Raw genomic sequence first — 20,766 nt, forward strand, 5'->3', positions numbered from 1 at the left:
GCTGATCAAGAAGCTTGATTGTACAACAGCAGCAGAAGGGCTAAGAGGTGAGTGTCATTAGCATATATACGAAAAACTGAACCGCTATCTGCAGAAGATTTATCAACGTGTACAAAGAACGATGCAGCAGTTTGTGCCCTGTAGGCAGAAACACAAGCGAAAACATTTAAAGATGGAGTTGAACAAAAATGAGCACAAACCTAGGAAATAAACTCAAGGACCTTGGTTAGCAATGGAGTGGCAGTGGGCAAAGATCGATAGCCTGAAGGTCAACTTTTCTTTCAGAACATGGGGAAAGGTGATTTTGAAATGAAGTTTTGGCTGAGGAACAAAGTATCATTTACAATCTTGAGCCAGGGAAGGATGTAAAATAGTCAGAAAATAGTGGAAATGGGGTCCAGGCAGCAGCAGTAATCTTTCAAATTGCCTCCAAACTTAAACCAAAACAGCTCACAATATGCATAAATAGGAACATGAAGGCCATTTGGTCACTAGAACATGCTACCCATTAAAAGAAACGGTGGCTGCCATGTGGCCTACCTCCATATCCCTTAAATACCTTTTGTCAAAAAAAATCTCAAATTTAAAATAAACAATTGATCTTCCATCAATCGCTGTTCATAAAAACAATTTTCAAACTTCTACAACCCTTTCCTAACATCACCCTGAAAATATCTGCTCCAATTTATAGACAGCATCCTCTAGATCAGAAATAATTTTATCCACCCTACCAGTTACCCCCAATATCTTGAAAACTTCAATCAAATCACTCTTTGATTTCAACAAAATTTAGAAGATTAATCATAGTTTAAGCAAAATCTCTTACAATTTAACCCTCAAGATATCATGGAATCAATAAGTTTGAACTTATTCTGGTCTCCCTCCATGACCAATGCATCCATTCTGAGGTACTGCGCCCAGAACATCAAACCACTTAACCCGAAAGGAAATTTTAAAGTAAGACACTACATAATCTTTACCTTGGTGCATTTGTATAAATGGAGAGCAGAATGAACAATTGAGTCATCAAGTCTGTCCCACATTCATGATTAGACATTCCCTCCTTCCCAGCAGCCACACAGACAAAAATAGTTCCAGGAGCAAAACATGGAGGAAGAAATCTCAAAAATTCTTCTCAAGATGAGAAAAAACAGACAGGCAAACACATTGGAATAACCAATCATAAAGCAATCAGCAGTTGTTTTTATGATAGGCTGTCTTTGTCAACCCCATATTGTTACCACCCACTAGTTAGCAGTGGTTAAAGGTACAGCCATCCTCAGCAGTTTGAAATCTAACCAACATTTAAAGCAAATGTAACAGAACAATGGCCGGTCATTAAAGAAGAGGCAGTTTGCTAGCAGTCAGAGTTCATTCCATGAAGGGGATAGTAAGACAGACAAAATCACAGCTCTCTGAATGATCAAAGAGATAAAAAAAGGAAGACAAAGCAGAAAAACAGTGAATATGACAGATGTCAACTGGATAATGTAATTGAGAGCCTGGTTTAATGTACACTGGGAGGTTCAGAGGGAAAGTGAAAAAAAGCAGAGTGGCAAAGACAGAATTTACCGAAAAGAGAATCCAAAATTTTTCTATAGGCACATAACTATTTTAAAATAGGTGTTCAAAGGAGAACAGTGACCATTTAGGAACCTTAAAAGTAAATTTACACATGGAGGCAAGGTGTATAGCTGGGGTTCTGACTGGACATGTTGCATCTGTCTTCACCAAGGAAGAAAATGCAACCCAAGTCATTGTGAAAGCAGAGGAACCTGTGGGTATATGTGAACAAGTCAATGAAAATGACAAGTTGAGAAAATTGCAAATGAAGTGTACGGAATCCTGGACTTTATAATTCAAGGCATAGAGTGAAAAAGCAATGAACTTATGAAGATCCTGTGTACAACACTGGCTTGGACTCAACAAGAGTATTGTGACAGTTCTGGGCATGACATTTTATGAAGCATGTGGCAGCACTGAAGAGAGTGTGGAAAAGATAAGGAGTTTCTGTTACATGAATAGGTTGGAGAAACAGGAGATGCTTCTTTTCGAAAAAAGATTAAAAGGAAGTTTGAGTGAAGTGCTCATAAATCATGATGGGTCCACACAAAGTAGGTAGGGCAAAACTATTCCCATTGGTTTAAAATGTTGACAACCAGCAGCACTGATTTAAAGCAGAGATTTGTAAATAACAGAACAGTGGCATGAGGAAAAATGTTATCAACACACAGCAAGAAGGTAGGATCTGCTATGCATTACTTGAGATTGTGATGGAGACCAATTCATTTGTGGCTTTCAAAAGATAATTGGATTCTTATTTGAAGAGAAACAATTTGGGGTACCAGGAAAAGGCAGGAGAGTGGGACTAGGTAAGCAGCTTTTCTAGAAATCCAGCACAGACACAATGAGCTGAATGATTTCTTTCTGTGCTGTAATCTGTCTACAGTTTATCAGGTTATTTTTCCATAATTTGCATTTGGATACAAGTCTGAATCTAAATGCTTACATTCAGTTTTCCATTGTGGTCCCATTGACTGCCAGTGCTTTGCAGACAGATTCTGAAAGGATACCTCATTGCCAGCAATTATATATCCACAGTTGTTGAGGCAGCATATGAAAATATTCCTTAGTTCAACTCTTTGTGCTAACACCCACAATGGATCATTTCAAATACATAGCCCTTTCTCAAACTTATTCCAACTCAAAATAAGAGAACTGTAAATGGAATTTCATGGCAGTGTTCTGACTCTCTTGTCTTGGATAGTTGAATTGTACACAATAAAGATATATTTACAAAAGTAGCGTTAAACTTCAGGTCACAAGAGTTTTCTGAAAGTTATGAAATTATGGGCAGGAGACAATGCTCTTTTAAACATAGGTAGCTGAAGAATGGAGTGCAACATAAATAAGATGTGGCAGGAGATGCGAGAAATGCTTACTTAAAACTTTAATCAATATTATTCAAATACTTCATTAATAGAGCAATCACAAAATGATGGAGTGTTCCCTGCATATTTATTCAGGCTGTTTAAAGCCAGCATCATCACTTGTGGGTTACGTGAAATCTCTATTCCCTTTACTGCCTAAACATGTCTGAAAGAACTCTATTCAGCACAAGTTATTGAAAATACCTGTGCATTTACACTTAAAGACTATTACATAGCTGTGAGATTTAATGGAGTACACAAGGTATATTCATAGTGTCAGAAGGTACCTTACTTGAATTGTCATGATTTAATAATCAAAGAGTTAAAAATGCTTACATTCTCCAGTATTCTCCTTACACACTCACACACACATGTCCGGCAGAAGCTCTCCACAAAACTTGCTATCCATCCTCCACTTAAGTATTACTTCAGACATGCTTTATAAAGTGGACCAGTGAGTTAAGTTCTGTTGTTAATTAAAACATAACAATAAGATATAAAATAACAGCTCCAGCATTGAAGCATTCTGGACTGGAGGTAGGCAACAAGCTTTTCCTACTTAAATACAGTATCTACTTCCATCCTAGGACTGTAAATTTGCTTGACCCCAAATTACATGATTGATTGTTCAAATGGTATTAAATAATTCATTGCGGGCATTTCTGCTGAAATGAACATCGATTATTGCATTTCCACCTTCACAATAAGTCAATCTGCACAAATAGAAAAAGTTAATAGGGTAAAAATTCATAAATCAACGAAGATGAGTCTGTGATGAGGTGACAATGGTTTCCAAAAAAATCTTTCATAAGAATCTTGCACTGCTGAACTTAATTACAAAAACACAGAGCCTGGCTGAAGCACTGCTCCACTTCCTGCTGTGTCAGCCTCCTCACTAACATTGCCTCTTGTGAAGAACGTCTCTACAGATTTAGAGCAGATGTTTCCCTGATATCACATTAAATTTGACCCCCACCTCAAAAAAGTTGATTTTCTCATGCACTAAAGTAACCTTCTCAAGACAGCATAGTCCAAGTTTAGAAAAGAAGCTTAAAAAGAATCCAATTTATTTTCTAACAATCTGAGTTCAATTAAAACACACTTGGTAGCTATCTGCCCAATTATTGGCGTTGTTGCGATAGGGTAACACAACTTTTCTGAAAGATCTACTGTGTTCTTGAGAAGGAAAGCAATCATCATCTCAGCAATTGGATCACTGGTCACCTTTCTAAGAACTGTTATAGGTGGCTGCCAATAGTCTCTGTAACTGAAGACAGATTTCACTCTGCTCCCAATGTGCCAACAGTTCTATTCAAAGTCATCAGACTGTCTTGCTTTTGACTGAGCAAAAGGCAGCAGTCCAATTCAAAAGACATCAACGATAGCATGACATAACTTTTGGTCTATTGTACAAAATACAATCACTACTCTGGGCTTAGCTGGTTGGGTTTAAAATTAGAGCTGTTTGCATCAAAACAGATTTGTAAAAATACCAGCTACTGGAATAGAAAGTTATGTGCTTTGTTAAGCCGAAGCTTTAGGAGAAACTGACAAGAACCTAGACTTAATAGTTGTTTTTATAAAAAACAGTGACTGGTACTGCTTGGCGGGTTGGACAAATTGGTCCATCACAAAAACAAAATCTGTATTTCAAAATCAACACTGATGTTTTGTACAGAACCTTGATAGGTCCCATGTGTCTGTTTCCATGATAAATTTTACAGTCACAACATATATCAAGTATCTAGACTTGGAAAAAAAACTTTCAATGTGATTGCCATTCTGTGGATGCATATTACTGCACAAACAAGGCTGCGACAACTAGAAAGCACACTTCTACATCAAGGCTAAATGATATTAGAGAACTCAGAGGCAAACACAAATTTTATCTCAGCACAAAGATCTCCATATGTTACTTTTTGTGGGAAATGAATACAAGGGCATGTAATGATGATGCCAGGCTGTAATTAGTTGAATGAGCTTCCCTAGTTAATAGGAACACTGAATTGTAAACACTTTTTTAAAAAAAAATTACATTCAGTTGTTATTAAATAAATTGCAAATAGATAAAATTGCAAAAGTGAACTGAGCTTCACAAATTCTCCCTTTTTGCTGTAGTTTTCTTCTTCACAAAGAGTCATTCGGTAGTACAGAACTTGAGTATTACAGAAGAAAAAGCATTTTGTTGCAGGTTTTTATCTTGCACTCATCAGAACAATGTGCAAGAATACCAAATTGAGGGGAATGACAGCATTTATACTGCATGAGAGGAGAGACTTGATTGTTGACAAATTAACTCTGATTGGTAGAGGCATTGCCATGGAATATACAGTAATTAACAATGATTGACAATACACTGCCAGGCTTTGTTAAATTTTAGACCAGGCAGGTAGACTCTGAATGTGGGTCACCTATTTTTAGACTCAATAAAACAGGTGACAGGTATTTGCTGATTCATTTCTCATGGCAATCCCCTGACCAATCAAAATCAACATACCTGGTTTAAAATTTAACAAAACATGGAGGTTAACTGTCAATCAAGTGGCAATTTCTCAATGGAAACACCTCTACTAATGAAAGATTCCACTTGCCTACCAATCAGCACTCTCTTCACATTCAGTTTAAATGTTGGTTTTCGTCCTTGAATTGGTATTCTTGCAAATTGTACTGATGAGTGTAAAATGAGAAGCTTCAACAAAATGTGTCTTTCTTCACAAGCAATTGATATTTATATGTGAAGATCGACAGTGAGGTATTTCACACTGCTTCTACCCTTTCAGCACTGGATTCATTTGACTTTTACTTCAAATACTTTCTACCTTCTTCACTTACTGAAAAGGAAAATGAAATGATTGTCAGTGTTATTCATCCTCATATGGTAATCTTTAACCATGGATATGTTTTCCGCCTGCAGCTCCAAACGATAATGTAATTATCTGTTGCCTGGTAACCCACATTTCAGCTGCCAGAGGCAGCCTGGTATTGTACGGCTGACTCTACTCTCACATTTTACAAGATGTGTAGGTGATGTAATTTATCTGTTCCACATTGCTCATTGGCAGCAAGTGTTATAGCAGGCAGTTACCACTTTATAAAGTCAAGTTACTGATTCAAATGCAAATGCTGCATTTCAAGAACAAAACCCTTACTATGAGGATCCACAATAATTATTTTTCATATCAAGCATTCAGCAAACTATACTCATTTGAAACGAAGAGGAGAGCCTGGAGCCATCACTTGTCATGACTTCAAGAGCAAAGAATACAATGACCATCTATCAAAACTGATGCCATGTTTTGTTAATTAACAAAAAGAGAACACCATGTATTTTAAATGAAGATTCCTCCGAGGCCTAATGTGAACCTCCATGGCCTTTAAAGCATTAACAACTTCCAATCTTTCAAAAAAATATTATCCAAGCAAAATTTGTTTGAAGGGAGCCCTACGAAGAGATTGACAAAAGGCAGATTCAGTGTGTCCTGGATGTACATGACTGAGAAATAAAATACAAGAGAGCCCAACTGTGCAGCAGTCAAAGCATAAGAATCCACAATGAGTTATATTTTATATATCATAATCCGAAACCACACATGGGGATCCATACCACACATAAACAAAGATTTAGTTCATCATTACAATCTCAGGCTTGTCAAACCTGACTCGTCAGTAAAGTCAAGCTTGGAGTTTTGCTCACATGACTGCGGATGAAACAAGGAATATTCTGACCATTTACTTTAGTGACAGAAGTAACATCCAGGCCTAGATTTACATTAGTGACACGAGTAGCTTGAGTTGGGATATTTCCTGGAGTTTTGCTCTGGGAAGGCTCAGGCACCGTGGAATCAGGACTGTAGAATCCCAAAACAGATGGGACAGGTGAGTGCAAGGCAGACAGATTACAAGACTTACCTCGGTTCTGTTGGATTTTGTCCCAATTGTTTCAGAGGCGCTTTCATCTTCCTCCAAACTCACCCCCTCCCAACACATACACACACACATCCTCTCCAACTCATGGCCCATCATATCCTTCATGCCATTTCATATTTCCTACACCACCCACCTTATGGTTTCTCACATCCTACAATGCCAACTTATCCCCCATCCCTCAATCCCTCCATTTCCATTCAATCCAGTATCCATTATGGATGGATGTCAGAATCTATGCGAGTATGAAAATAAAGCTAACATTTCTCGCTTATTCACACTTGTTAGTGAAAATAACTCTCATTCATAAAACACAATTGAAGACTTTAAATCTCAAGTATTCTTCAGTTTAGGAAAACAAGCAAACTTCTATTCAAACCCCAGATCAAAGGTAACTAATCCTTTAATAGCCCCTTTAAACTGCCAAACTATAAACTCTCAATACCTCAAAACAGAAGCTTTTGAAACTCAGTCAAACATTCATAACAACAACTCTGGGGTAAAATCAAAAAACTTTATTAAAAGACTTTAAAGGGCAGGGATATAAAAATCTTCAGATCATGACATTTTCTACTTTTCAAGAATATTTGAATCTATGTCGTCCATTTGTAATCCTACACTGTAGGTCAAGGTCCCTGCACATGGGGTCTGTTTGAACTCAGTGCTAACTTCAACTGGCTGTGCAGAATTTGGGTTTCCCTTTTTGGTGAATTATGCCCACCCTCTTCTTGCTGTTGGCAAAAATTGCATCCATCAGAAAGGTGCACAAGTATTCTAGCTTCCATGAGAATCTGGTCCTTAGTCTCAGTATGCATTAATTCCTGATTGTCGCAAGAGGTTTACAAATTGGCTTATGAGCTTATGTTATGCACTGTAGTTATTAATTTCAATTTTCCATGCATCAGAAACAAGCCAAATTAATGCAATCTCCAAGTATTAACAACACTAAACTTGCCCATTTTTATAATTGCAGTAACTTAGATTGAATTGAAAAAAAAGCTACTCACCTTTCATTTTCACATGGAATTCTCCTAACTGGTTCTCAAGCTCACTTTCCATTGTGCACATACTCTAGGTAAAAGAAATGACTTTTTCACTTTGGTACAACATAGAACATTTGTGTTTCAAAATTAATGATAAAGTCATTAAATTAAGATTTTATACCCCTCAGAGGTTTTATTTTTATTTTGGGGTTGGGAATCTGGTGACTGGATAATTTCCTGGGTCTGTTATCCCAATGCATCTGTGTTGCTCATGCATTGTAATCTTCAAACATTAACACCCTAACTAGGCAGGAGGCAAGTTTGGTGCTCAATTACTGGTACTGAGCTCTAGGAAAAGGCAGGAAATGTCTCTCAAGGCCTATGATGGGGCCTGCAGCTGTCGTCAGAAAACAGGCAGGAATTTGAGCAGCCAGAAGCCTTAGCACTTTAAGAATTGGCCAAACAACCAGCCAAACTGTATTAGTATTGTACGAGTCACGAGAGAACATTGAATTCTTGAGGTGTCATGGCCAATATTTATCCTTCAACAAATATGACTAAAACATTAACCAGTCATTTGTTTCATGGATGCTTTGGAGAGTTTGGAGAGTTTGCCATGCACAATTAGTTGCATGCTACGTTACAACATAAACTACATTTCAAAAGTACTCCTTTGGGACTTCTTTAGATTGTTACAATCCCATATCTAATGCAAGTTTAAAGAAGAACAGAAGTGAAGAATTAAAACTGGCTAAGACAGTGTGTGAAAATAGAATAGCAGTCACCATAAAAAGGTAATCCAAAAATCTTCTCCATGAAGCAAATAATAAGTAGGACGTAATGGGCCTAGTAGAGAAAACGGTGACATGTGCTTTGAGATGCAAGGTAAGACTGGAATATGTCATAAGTGCTTTGTATCAGTGTTTGCTATGGAAGAGATGGAGGTAAAATAAAATCAGTGAACTGTAGAGATAACTGATGATAAAAATTAATAGGCAAGATGGAAATGCCAGAAGTGCTTAGAATGGAGAAGTTGCTCGATCCTGATGACTAACAATTTGCTAAAGGAGGTGGGTGTGGATACGGAGGGTCGGGGAGGTTGGTGAAGCCACTTTTGGAGTACAGCTATAGTTCTGGTTGCCCTGCTATAAGGAAGGATATTATTAAATTGGAGAGGATCAGAAAAGATTTACAAGGATGTTGCCAGGACTGGAGGGTTGCAGTTATAAGGAGAGGCTGGGACTTTTTTTCCATTGGAGCACAGGAGGTTGAGGGGTCACCTTATAGGGGTTTAAGGTTCTTGTGCAGATTTCTAACTTGGGTTGTGGGTGAGGCTGTTGATTTGCTCACCGAGCTGGTTGTAGTTCAGATGTTTCATCACCATGCTAGGTAACATCATCAGTGCAGCCTCCGATGAAGCGATGTTGTTCTACTCCACTCAGTGTCTGAAATCTGGTCTGTTGCAGTGTTTTGTGTCATTTCCGGGCTTTCTTTTGCAAGGGTTTGTATACGGGGTCTAATTTCACATGTTTATTGATTGCATTATGGGTGGAGAACCAGGCCTGTAGGAATTCCCGTGTGTGTCTATGGTTGGCTTGAGCTAGATGGTCATGTCATCCCAGTTAAATTGATGGTCTTCATTGTCTGAGTGTACTGAAATGAAGGAAAGTTCATTGTGTCGTTTTGCTGCTAGCTGGGGTTCATGTATCCTGATGGCTAGTTTTCTTCCTGTCTGGCCAATGTAATGTTTTTGGCAGTCCTTGCATGATATTTTGTATACTACGTTGGTCCCGCATGTCGTGGTTATGGGGTTTTTGGTCCCTGTGAGTGTTTGTCATTGTGTGGCTGTGGGTTTACGTGCTATCCTGATTCCTAGTGGTCGTAGGAGTCTTGTTCTCAGTTCTGATATGTTCTTGGCATACAGTAGTGTGGCCAGTGTATTAGGTCATATTGTGTCCTCCTGGTGTTGTCTATCTACTAGGCATCTGCGGATGAAGTTGGTGGGGTATCCACTGTTAGCGAAGACTTTGTATAGGTGCTCTTCGACACTATTCAAACGGGCCGCAACCCACTGCAATACACCTGAACTTCTCAAGGAGGAGGAAGGAAACTAGCGGTCAGGATATACCAGATAGCAGCAAAACGACACAATGAACTTTCCCTCATTTCTGTACACTCAAACAACGAAGGCCATCAATTTAACTGGGATGACATGACCATCCTAGCTCAAGCCAACCATAGACACACGGGAATTCCTACAGGCCTGATTCTCCACCCATAATGCAATCGATAAACATGTGGAATTAGACCCCATATACAAACCCTTGCAAAAAATGAACCAGAAATGACACAAAGCACCTCAACAGACCAGATCATATAAATACTGAGTGGAGTAAAACAACAGCGCTTCATCAGAGGCCGCGCTGATGATGTCACCTAGCATGGTGACAAAACATCTGAATGATAATCAGCCAGCTCAGCATGCAAGTCAACAACCTCACCTTATAGAGGTTTATAAAATCATGAGGGGCATAGATAAGATGAATAATCAAGATCTTTTCCCTAAGGTGGGGGAGTTCAAAACTAGGGGATGTATTTTTAAGAGAGGAGAAAGATTTATAAGGGACCTGAGGGGCAACTTTTTTAGAAAGTGGATGGTTCGTATGTGGAATGAATTGCCAGAAGTGGTAGAGGCAAGTACAGTTATAACATTTAAAAGACATTTGGATAGGTACATGAATAGGGAATGTTTAGGGGGATATGGGCCAAACGCAGGCAGTTGAGACTAACGTAATTTAATTTGGGAAACTTGGATGAATTGGACCAAAAGGGTCTGTTTCCATGCTGTATGACTCTATAAGCATAAATAGACCAGTCAAACCATGATTTAATACTGTAATCATATACAAGGTACATAGATAACATCAAAAGGTAAAAATAGCAAATATTGAAGATATTGAAACATGTAAATATTCAATATTGAAATCTGTAGTAGATAGACAAGGAATTTGCATATATATGCACATGATCACTGACATTCTGAAGCACTTCGTAGTCAGTTACATAGTTTTGAATTGTAGTCAGCAAACAATAGAGGCAGTCCCTAATCCACATAAGTCTTTCAGCAACACAACATCAAGGAAACTGTTGATTTATTTATCTTCAAAGATCCAGCTCAACCTCTGGAAAGAGAGTGCACCAAACTTAGCAGTATTTTCTTATTTTCCAGTTAACATTTCAGCTTCTGGTTTTACCTCTGTGTATTCTTTGTAGCCCTTGTTAGCTTCAGCCAAGCTCTCCCTTGCTTCTTTGCTGGTTTGAGACACAGTATATGCGCGCACCATGTTGTTTGCACCATCCCGTAATCTTCGCTGGATGCAGTAAGATTCATACAGCTCATCAATCTGCAACAAATTGCAAAGAAAGTAAACTAGTTAGCATTACCAAAATGATACTGAAGTGACAACCAGGGTTAGGCTTGATTAAGCAGATAATGTAAAACATTGGTTTTCAAAATAGGGTTCATGATATTTTTAATATCTGGGAGTCTACTCACATGCCACTCTGTTGTACACTAACCTTGATCAACTCATCCATGTGCTTTACAAATGCAAGTTTATCAAGAACCAACAGAAGGCCTATATATTTTACACATTTCATTAAAAAATAATTGAGCATCATAACTGAGAGATCTGTCTGCACTAAAGACAATGAACTTGAATATCAACTCATAAGACTTAGACTGACAACACCAGTGACAATGATGCTTTTCTAACGGCACTGAGGTGTCTACCTTCCTCAAGCCCCCAATTCATTTCCCTCACTCTCCTGAAGGCACAGATTGATAGAAGCTCAGTTCCATCGACAACAAATACCTTGAAATTCCTTTCCAAAAGTGAGCAATTGTGTGTGGGATGGGAAGCGACTACTAACTATACCCACAGGGGCTCTTGTAGGACACAGCTGATTCCTTCCTTCATATTTATGAGACACTGAAACAAATCAAAGTTGACACCACAAGTCTATATCGAGACACCGTGGTATTAGGGTTAACCCTAAAGTGATGGAGTATTTTGGATGCAGCAGGGAACTGTATTGCCGTCTCACTATCCTGGAGAATGTACAAGATCCCACTGTAGTATTCAAAGGCGGCTAGAGAAGCTGACTCAGCTTTCTGGCCAAGATTTAACCTGAACCAAAACTACTAGTCATTTAGCTCATTTCAACATGAGAGCTTGCTGTGCCTAATCTGGTTACCGCATCTACCTACATAAACACCTGAAAACTAACTGTTTACACTGAAGTACCCTGGGATGGCCACAAAGACATAAAATATACAATATAAATTATAAAGATGTAATTTGTTTACATCTTCTGGTGCTGCATCTCACATAACTGTATCAGGATCTGAACAGTTGATGTTCTGACACCTCCCTGGGCATTTCATTCCTGACCAGCTGCTCAACCAAATCGTACAGATTGCAATTGGCCAGATTTAGAGAATTTAGATTTTCTAATTCCTACTTAAGTTTCTTTTAAAAAATATATCAAATGTAGTAAACTTTTAACGACAGAGATACTTCCACATTGGGCACCGCTTCTTGGTAATTTCTACACGAGAAACTAAATATTAGATCAGAGTGACAATGGTTAACAGACACACACTGCCCAGATGAGAGAGTCCCCAGATGTAATGGACATCATGTAGAACTTCATTGAACACACCTTTTCTTCAAATGAGTCCTCTATGAGCTGGTACAGTGTTGCCACTAACTATAAACATTAGAACCAAGGAAACTAACACAAATAAATCTTTACGTAACATGGGAATAAAGGGATCAAATGGCAGCATAACAAAGAATGACAATCATCTGAATCTTCATTTAATTCCCTGCATTAGAAAGAGAGATGTTTGTAAAATGATAGATCTTACTCTATCCTCCCTTTTGAATGAATGATTTTTATTGTAACTTGTATTTTGCAGGAAAAATATGATAAAATACAGTGAAAAACTTTCATTGGTCGCTACAATTTGGTGACATTTTGAATGATTTAAGAATAAGGGTAAAAAAGAATAGCTTAAAGATAGTCTGTCAGTCCTGAGCCAGCTCATCATCAAAGATGCCTCTGCTGTTATCCCTCCTCCGCTGCTTCATCGCCATCTACACTGGACCCAACCAACACTGAAGTTACCAATCCTCAGGCACCGTCTTTCACTGCTGGGCTGATAATCCAACTCCCCACTGACTGCGCTGGACCAACCAACACTAGAATCAGGTCTCTTGCTGCTGGTCCCACCTCGATGTTGCTCTGCTGCCCTTCTGCCACCACCAGTGCCAGACCCAACCAACGACAAATCTTTCACCGCTGGGTCTACCTTGCCAACGCTGCATCTGCCAACTCCAATGTTAGGTCCTCTGCTCACCCCGAAAAAATAAATAAGGGCTCTCTCGAGGTCCGCCTGGGTACACTCTCCTCCATGCTGTTGCTCGGAAGTAGTCAAGTAACATGCTTCATTAAAACTTTAATTGTTTGATACAAAAGTACCTGATGTAAAATTGTGTTAATTGGCTAGATCATGAAATTGGGCATTAGGAAGTGGCCAGTACTTCCCAAGTACCTGATGCAGTTCTATTGTTTCACTGAGGGTAGCTGGACAAAAAGAATATGTTCATCTTCCCACCCGTCTTTTCCCCATCCCAGCAGCCAAGGCAGCAAATGGAGAAATGCAAAGTATGGTGCATGCTGTGTTAGCAGTTCCTCCCTGCTAGTAGCAGTGCAACATTCCACATTGTCTCACTCAGCATGCACAGAGAGGAAAAAGACAGATTGGTCACTAGAAGGAGTACGATTCAAATTCCTCCTCCAGGTTTAGAGTTTGGACTCAGGTGATCATTGTAGACTCAAACAGTAAGCGTTTGCTAGCACAAAGAGTGGGCAATTTTAATGAAGTATCAGAGGGAACTAGTACATGCAAAACTATAACCCTCACTAAAAGAAAACATTGGCAGTGTTCACTTTAAAATGCCAACTTTCAATCTAGCTTTTAATTATTTTAATTATTCAAAATAAAACTTTTATTCAGATAGCACCTCTAACTTAGTAAAATAGTCCAAGGCACTTCATAGGAATTTTACACCAAACCACCCAAGGAGGTATTAGGACTGATGATTTTAAGGAACTTTTTAAAAAATAAAAAGGTATAGAAGTGGAGAGATTTAGGGAGTGAATCCCAGAGCTTAGAGCCTTGGCAACTGAAGGGATGGCCAATAGTGAAACAGTTAAAATGGAGGATGCACAAGAGACCAGAGTTGGAAGAGCACAGTTATCTCATGAGAGTTGGAGGTCTCAAGGAGGTTACAAAGAAAGGGAAAGGATTGAAAACAAGAGTGAGTTGCCAGATTGGAAATTAAAGTAGTTCAGCAGGCACAGGCAAGATTGGTGAAGAGAACTTGGTGCAAGTTCATGTACAGGCAGTAGAATTCAGATGACCTCAAGTTTATGGAGCATGAAAATGGGAAGCCATTCAGGCCAGTAGGATAACAGTCAAGTTTGAGGTTAGAAAGGCATGAATGAGCACCTTTGCATTGAGACAGGCAATGTTACAGCAGTAGATGCAGGTGATCTTGATGGTAAAGTGGATGTGATTGTAAGTTAACGACAAGATCAAATACAGCAGCAAAATTATGAATGGTCTGGTTCAGCCTCAAACAATGGCCAGGGTGTGGGATGGAGTCAGTAGTCAGAGATGGTAAAAGTGAGATCAAGACACCAAAACACCTGCCTTCATGTGTTTAAGAATGTGGGGTGTCGTATAGCTGAAAAATTATTTTAATTGATATTCCTTACTATGATGGTAAGAAAATTATTAAATAGTGGTAACTTTAATTGATATTCTGTTAGCCCCTCAAAAATCTAATTTATATTGATTAGGCTCATTGATAAAATACTGCAAACAGGCTGAAAAGTGGATGTAAGTCAGTTTCAGCAATTGGGAGTTGATCCATTTTTTGGAAATTAAAAAAAAACTGTAGCAATTACAAACTGAATAGGAACTAGGCTCGGTGCTGTGGAAAAACAAAGGGATCTGATGGATGCAGGTTTACAGGACATTAAAACAGGGTCTCAGAGATGCTGAGAAAAGAAAACAATGCAGTACGAAGGTTTATCTTAAAAGCTATGGAATATTAAAAAAATGAGGAATTCTTATAAAAGCATAATGAAGCCTCATTAATGCAATAACAAAAACAGAAATTGCTCGAAAAGCTCAGCAGGTCTGGCATCATCTGTGGACAGAAATCAGAGTTAATGCTTGAGGTTGAATGACCCTTCCTCAGTTCCTGCAATTCTATTTTTGTTTCTGATTTACAGCATCCAAAGTTCTTTTCATTCTCATTAACGCAATGTTGGGCTTCAGGTCATTGGCTGGATATTAAGGCTTTTGAGAACATATAACAGACCCCCACATTGACATTTGTATTTACTCAGGGCAAGGTACAAAGACTCATAAAACTGGGTGATTTTCAATTTGATAACAAATTACAGTCTACAGGGCAATATAATTATGCAAGATTACGAATAGGTAAATAAAAGATGACAGTCTCCAATATTTGAAGAGTAAGATAAAAGGGGTAAAAAAAAAACCACAAGATAAGAAATTTAACAGAAGGGAAGAGAATCTTTACAAAGAGAATTGAAAGGTTAAGTGTTCAGTTCCAGACTTATAAATTGAGACAAAACGTAGTGTAGGTTTTCCCTGTGGGCCTCTGCACTGCTCTCTACCCTACCCACCAGCCCACAACCCCACCTATCCATCAAACCCAATGGGAGCAGGGGTGGAGCATACTGCGTGGAAGACCATGGGAGTTGCTAAAAAAAAAGCAGCCAATTAATGGTAAGAGTGTAGGCTTGCTGCCCAATTGTAGATAAGTGGTTCAGGAGTGGGATGGAGGCTGGGAACTAAAACATTGACCAGATAACAACATTGCTTTCAGAGTCTGCCTGCTTCCGTTTCCAGCTACAGAGGGGTTCACAAATCCCCTCCCATGCCTACACAGGAGATTAGACTGAATAAGTGGCTGTAGGAAAGGGCTTAAATTCGATAAGAACTATACGAAGGTTGTGGTTAAACTAGAGAGTGTGGAGAAAAATTTTACAAGGATATTGCTGGGACTGGAGGGTTTGAATGACAACGAAAGGCCAGATAGGCTGGGACTTTTATCCCTGGAGCATCAGAGGCTGAGGGGTGACCTTATAGGGGCTTATAAAATCATGTATGAATAGCAATGAAACTTTTTCCAAGGATAGGGGAGTCCAAAACTAGAGGACACAGGTATAGGTGAGAGGGGAAAGATTTAAAAAGGGACCTGAGGGGAAACTTTTCCACACAGAGGGTGCTGCATGTATGGAATGTGCTGCAATATATACCTGGGTTAGTTTGGGAAACTCCAAGAATGCTCACAATATAGCGCTCAAAGTAGGTTAAAAGAAAACAATAATATGCACGAAGGATTTAATAAACACTAATACAACAGCCATGTTTCTGCAATCCTAATATATCAGTAAATACACTGCTTCAATTCTTTGCCTAACTCAATCGCATAAATATCATTTAGCAATGACCTCGTCTCCCTCCTCTTGCACCCCAGTGCAGGTATCGAGCCAGCTGTCAAAGTTCCTGTGGAAAGCACAGTCAGTTCGTTTTGCTCGATGATCTGACATCATATGCATTGAAGGCCACATGAATGCCAACTGGTAACTGGGGCATAGTTGAGTTCATGGCCCACAAATAAAAGACCATGGCAGTTAAACCAAATGCTTTTTATATGCAATTAGCATATAAACATTGAACGACGAACTGTCTCAACAATGCAAGATTATCCAATGATTCTAGGACAGAGCTACAGCACCGATCAGTCTGATATAATGCAGACTTCACAAGACATAACCCAAAAACATTTCAATATAACTCATTCAGGGGACAGACATCATCATCTTTGAGTTTCTCTTATTTGGCCATTGCTCAGTCGCCTATTTCAACTCAAATGATTGGATAGTGCAAGGGAATTATTTCATATATCATTCATAAAGACTGAGTAACCAATATATTAACATGGATTCCCAGTTTATTCATGAAATTTCTATCAGAGGAATGTAAAAAGGATCAGCAAAACCTAAAGAACACAAAGCCCAGTGTTTTTTCTACTTGAGAAGACCAGTAATGTCTGGCCGTTGGAGTTTGCTCATCAATGTATTCTGAGCAATGACACAAGAAATGAGTCATGAAGGCAGTCAAAGTCAAAATGAAAAGGAACAGACTCACTGAATGGACTACAGACCACTGATGCTAAACAAGTAAAGACTGGGTCTCCGTGGCTCATACAATACTGCTACGAAAAGCCTGTCATGAAATATGTTGGATTAAGAATAAATCACCTGAACATTTGTTTAGCTGCATTTTCCAGAGCAGAAGATTTGAATCATGTACCACGGCCCACGAGCAAACAAATCTTTTCCCAGTGAACGATCTCGAGTGGCCAGTTCACCATGGTCACATCACTGTAGTAGCCAATTGTGAATATGACCTACAACACATCTATCCACTTGCTGCTAGCAGCAAATATGTAGTGGTAGAATAAAACATTGCAACACCAGGAATGTTAACTTGTACATAAACAAAATAATTTAATGCAGAGTATTAATATTCAGTTTGGAGTCAGAGGCAGGAAGAGAATCACCACGCAAATCACCATCAAAACAGCTACATCACTACAGGTTTGTACTGATCTTCCCCAGCTACTGAGAAACTCACCAGCCTCAGGGAAATAATTGCTGCCTGTGATTTTAAATGGCACGTACCCACATTTGTGCACATTTGTTTTAAAGCACATCTGGCCATTGCAGACACAGCTCACAGTGCGAATAATGCAATGTTTACATCAGTGAGAACTGTCGACCATGTGTAGGACCACATCAATAGCAGTGCTGCACTATAAAATGCCACAGGGGAGGCTGCAGCTGGAAAGAAAGGCTCAAAGAGAAACTGGGGCTTTTTTCACACACTGCTGTGGATGTGATTCAGGAAATGCAATGCTGGTTTTAAAAGCTGAGCAATTTTTATGAGGCAAAGCAGAAAGAAAGACCTTTTGTCACTGTGGTTCACAAACTCAGGACTATTTTTTCATTATTTCATAAGATGAGTGTGTCACTGCTTAGACCAACCATTGTTGCCCATCCCCATTACTCTTGGTTGTGAGCCAACTTCTCAAACCGCTGCAGTCCATGTAGTGTAGGTGTACCCATAGTGCTAACAGGAACTGAGTCTCAGGAGATTGGCCCACATTTGTACTTAGTTTATTCAGTAGAGTTGCCTCAAGAGGAGAGAAGGCCTCTTCCTTTTAATGCACAATCATGTTTATATATCATAATGCTACCTTAGGGTTCCCAATGGCCAAGGTGCTACATTAATACAAGAAACAGGAGTATTTTATACAGAAAGCTTCTGTTCTGGCCATTTACTTCTCCTTTAAGAAAATGTATTTTGACAGAAAACAGCTCAATGATACAGGTTTTTAATTTGTTCGATTTGATGCAAAGGACAGAGTACCAGATTATGCAAAATTATCACCATCTAATTAAATTTACGAGTGAGCCAGCAACATGCTCTGTTGATATCACTTTTAAGCTAATTGAGATTCACTTTGTATGGAGCTTAAGGAAGTTGTCAGGAAAGTGTGAAGCACTCAAAGAACCCAAAGGTGCACGCATCCAAAGTAATTCCAGTCAACCAGTGTCAACAAGATGAAAGCTCGAACTTGTAACAAAGATAAAAAGCTTTATTAGACATTATATTTAATCTACTTCCCAGAGTGCCTCAGAAAACTGAAAATCTATGAAAGGAAATGGAAATGTGGATGTGATTTCAGTGACCTAGTGGCATTATTGCTGAACTAGTAATCCAGAGATCCAGGTAACATTCTGGGGACCTGAGTTCAAATCCCACCACATCAGATTGTGTACACAAATCCAATACAGCTGGTTCAAGCACAAGATTTCCTGGAAGCCTGGTTTTTGATCACTGGTACCATAAACATGTTGAAATAGATCCCATCTACATAGCACTGTGAAGCACAATCAGACACAGCACTTCAATGAAAGCTAGACAACACTGAAGATGTCACCTAGATGACAGGACGAAACGTTTGTACGAAAACCAGTCAGCTCAGCAAACCAACTAACAGCTCCAGCCACAACCCAAGCTACAGACCTTTGCTAAAACATTAAGCTGGAGATTGCTTGTAACGGGCAAAGTGGAGGGCAGCAGAAAGAGGGGTTGACCTCGGTGTAGCTGGAAGACTGTGGACCTGCAGCAGTGGATGTGAGAGGATGGTGCAAGACAGACGAGTGTACCTTGTCAGCAGGAGTGGCCACAAGCAGTAGTAGGCAGCTCCACTTTATCCTTTTGACAAAGATAAACGTTTGCTTTTTAGAGCAGCTGGTCATACCTGTACCAAAAAACCGAGCACCTGGCACCACCTATTCTGACTGAATTTCCCAAATTACTTTTCCTTTTCACAAATAGAAACTTGTGCTTACATATCATCTTTACGTGAAAGCATTGAGGGGCTTTACAGATCGGCCAGTGCTGATTTAAAACTTAAGAAAACCCAGATGTAACATCTCAGAAAATTATCATGTGTGGTGAATCCAGATTTCAGTGACTTCCTTATGAACTTGTCATGCAGTTCATTCTTCAGGAGTCATGCACATTAGGAGGGGAGACTGAAAGCTTGGTCAAAGAAAGAACTTGAATGTATGTAATGCCACAGCCTCAGGCCACACCAAAGTGCATTAACCATTCAAGTACAATGGAGGTGTAGTTACTATTGTAATACAGGTAGTGGGATATTTGGATTATTTTTGAGGAGGAGACATTTAGAGTAGGAATTTCAGAAAGCAGAATTCAGTAGTAGTGTGGAAGTTTCAAATTTGCTGATGACATTTCAATCAATTAGAGAGAAAAGGAGACCTGTATGTGGATTACCAAGAAGCTTCGACTATTTTCCTTATGTCGCTTTTCTGGCTAATAGCGGTGCTGTTATTGTCACTTCTGGTAAATTCATTTTGTCCAATGCCGAGTTGAATGTACCCTTCCACCTCAACCGTCCATTAACTGGATTTTTAATTTGCATTCACTCCTGTATTTCCTAATGCAATTATTACTCAAATTATCAAATGGAGAATTTTATGAAAAAAATATTGATAATGGGGGGGCTGCCTCAAATGCTGTCAACATGCTTCAAAAAGTAGCCTTGGCTATATTAAAGTACTAATAGGGCCACTACAACTGAATACAATTCCCTGGGTTAGGAAAGGAGGAAGAAAGAAAGTTGATATTGGGCACTAGACTGTGACTTCTATATGAAATGTTTGTATAAAGACAGACTCGTCCAGGTTCCTTCAACAGCGCCTTCCAAAATCATGACTTCCACCACCTAGAAGATCAAGGACAGCAAATGCATGGGATCATGACCATCTGCAAGTTACCCTCCAAGCCACTTCCTATCTTGACCAGAAACTATATCAGTGTTCCTCACTGTTACAAGGTTATGATCCTGGAACTCTCTTCCTAACCATCACTACGAGTGTCCCTACACTTGAAGGATTGCAGTGGTTCAAGGCAGCAGCTCAACATTACGTTTTTCGGGATAAACAAGGCTCACATCCAAAGAACAAATAAAGAAAGTGCTGTGCGGAGCTAAAGTCATTGTGGGGGAAATGAATATGGCCACCAAGCTTGTGGAGGAAACACACAAACTACATTAGCTCCACCTTGAAAGGAAGTTGCTGAAGCCTGGATTACTGTATTGTTAAGTGCCAAGTCGTTCTCAAAATCAAACTGCACACAGGAAGTAAACCTACTGGGCTCA

The 20,766-nt window shown here is 39.2% G+C and overlaps 1 protein-coding gene across 3 annotated transcripts in view; it reads right to left on the reverse strand.

Moving 5' to 3' along the window:
• Nucleotides 1-7,550: 7,550 nt before the first annotated feature.
• LOC109915900 (rho family-interacting cell polarization regulator 2-like) overlaps nucleotides 7,551-20,766 on the reverse strand; it is a 119,894-nt gene continuing 106,678 nt past the window's right edge. For all 3 annotated transcript variants that reach the window (XM_048606095.1, XM_048606094.1, XM_048606096.1), the window contains exons 7-9: nucleotides 11,092-11,241; nucleotides 7,862-7,925; nucleotides 7,551-7,585 (exon numbers count right to left, since the gene is read on the reverse strand). In XM_048606095.1, coding sequence (XP_048462052.1) covers nucleotides 7,566-7,585; nucleotides 7,862-7,925; nucleotides 11,092-11,241 — 234 coding nt within the window. In that variant the 3' untranslated portion in view covers nucleotides 7,551-7,565. The remainder of the gene's footprint in view (nucleotides 7,586-7,861; nucleotides 7,926-11,091; nucleotides 11,242-20,766) is intronic.

Source organism: Rhincodon typus, chromosome 15 (genome assembly GCF_021869965.1).
Source record: "Rhincodon typus isolate 14 chromosome 15, sRhiTyp1.1, whole genome shotgun sequence".
NCBI lineage: Eukaryota > Metazoa > Chordata > Chondrichthyes > Orectolobiformes > Rhincodontidae > Rhincodon > Rhincodon typus.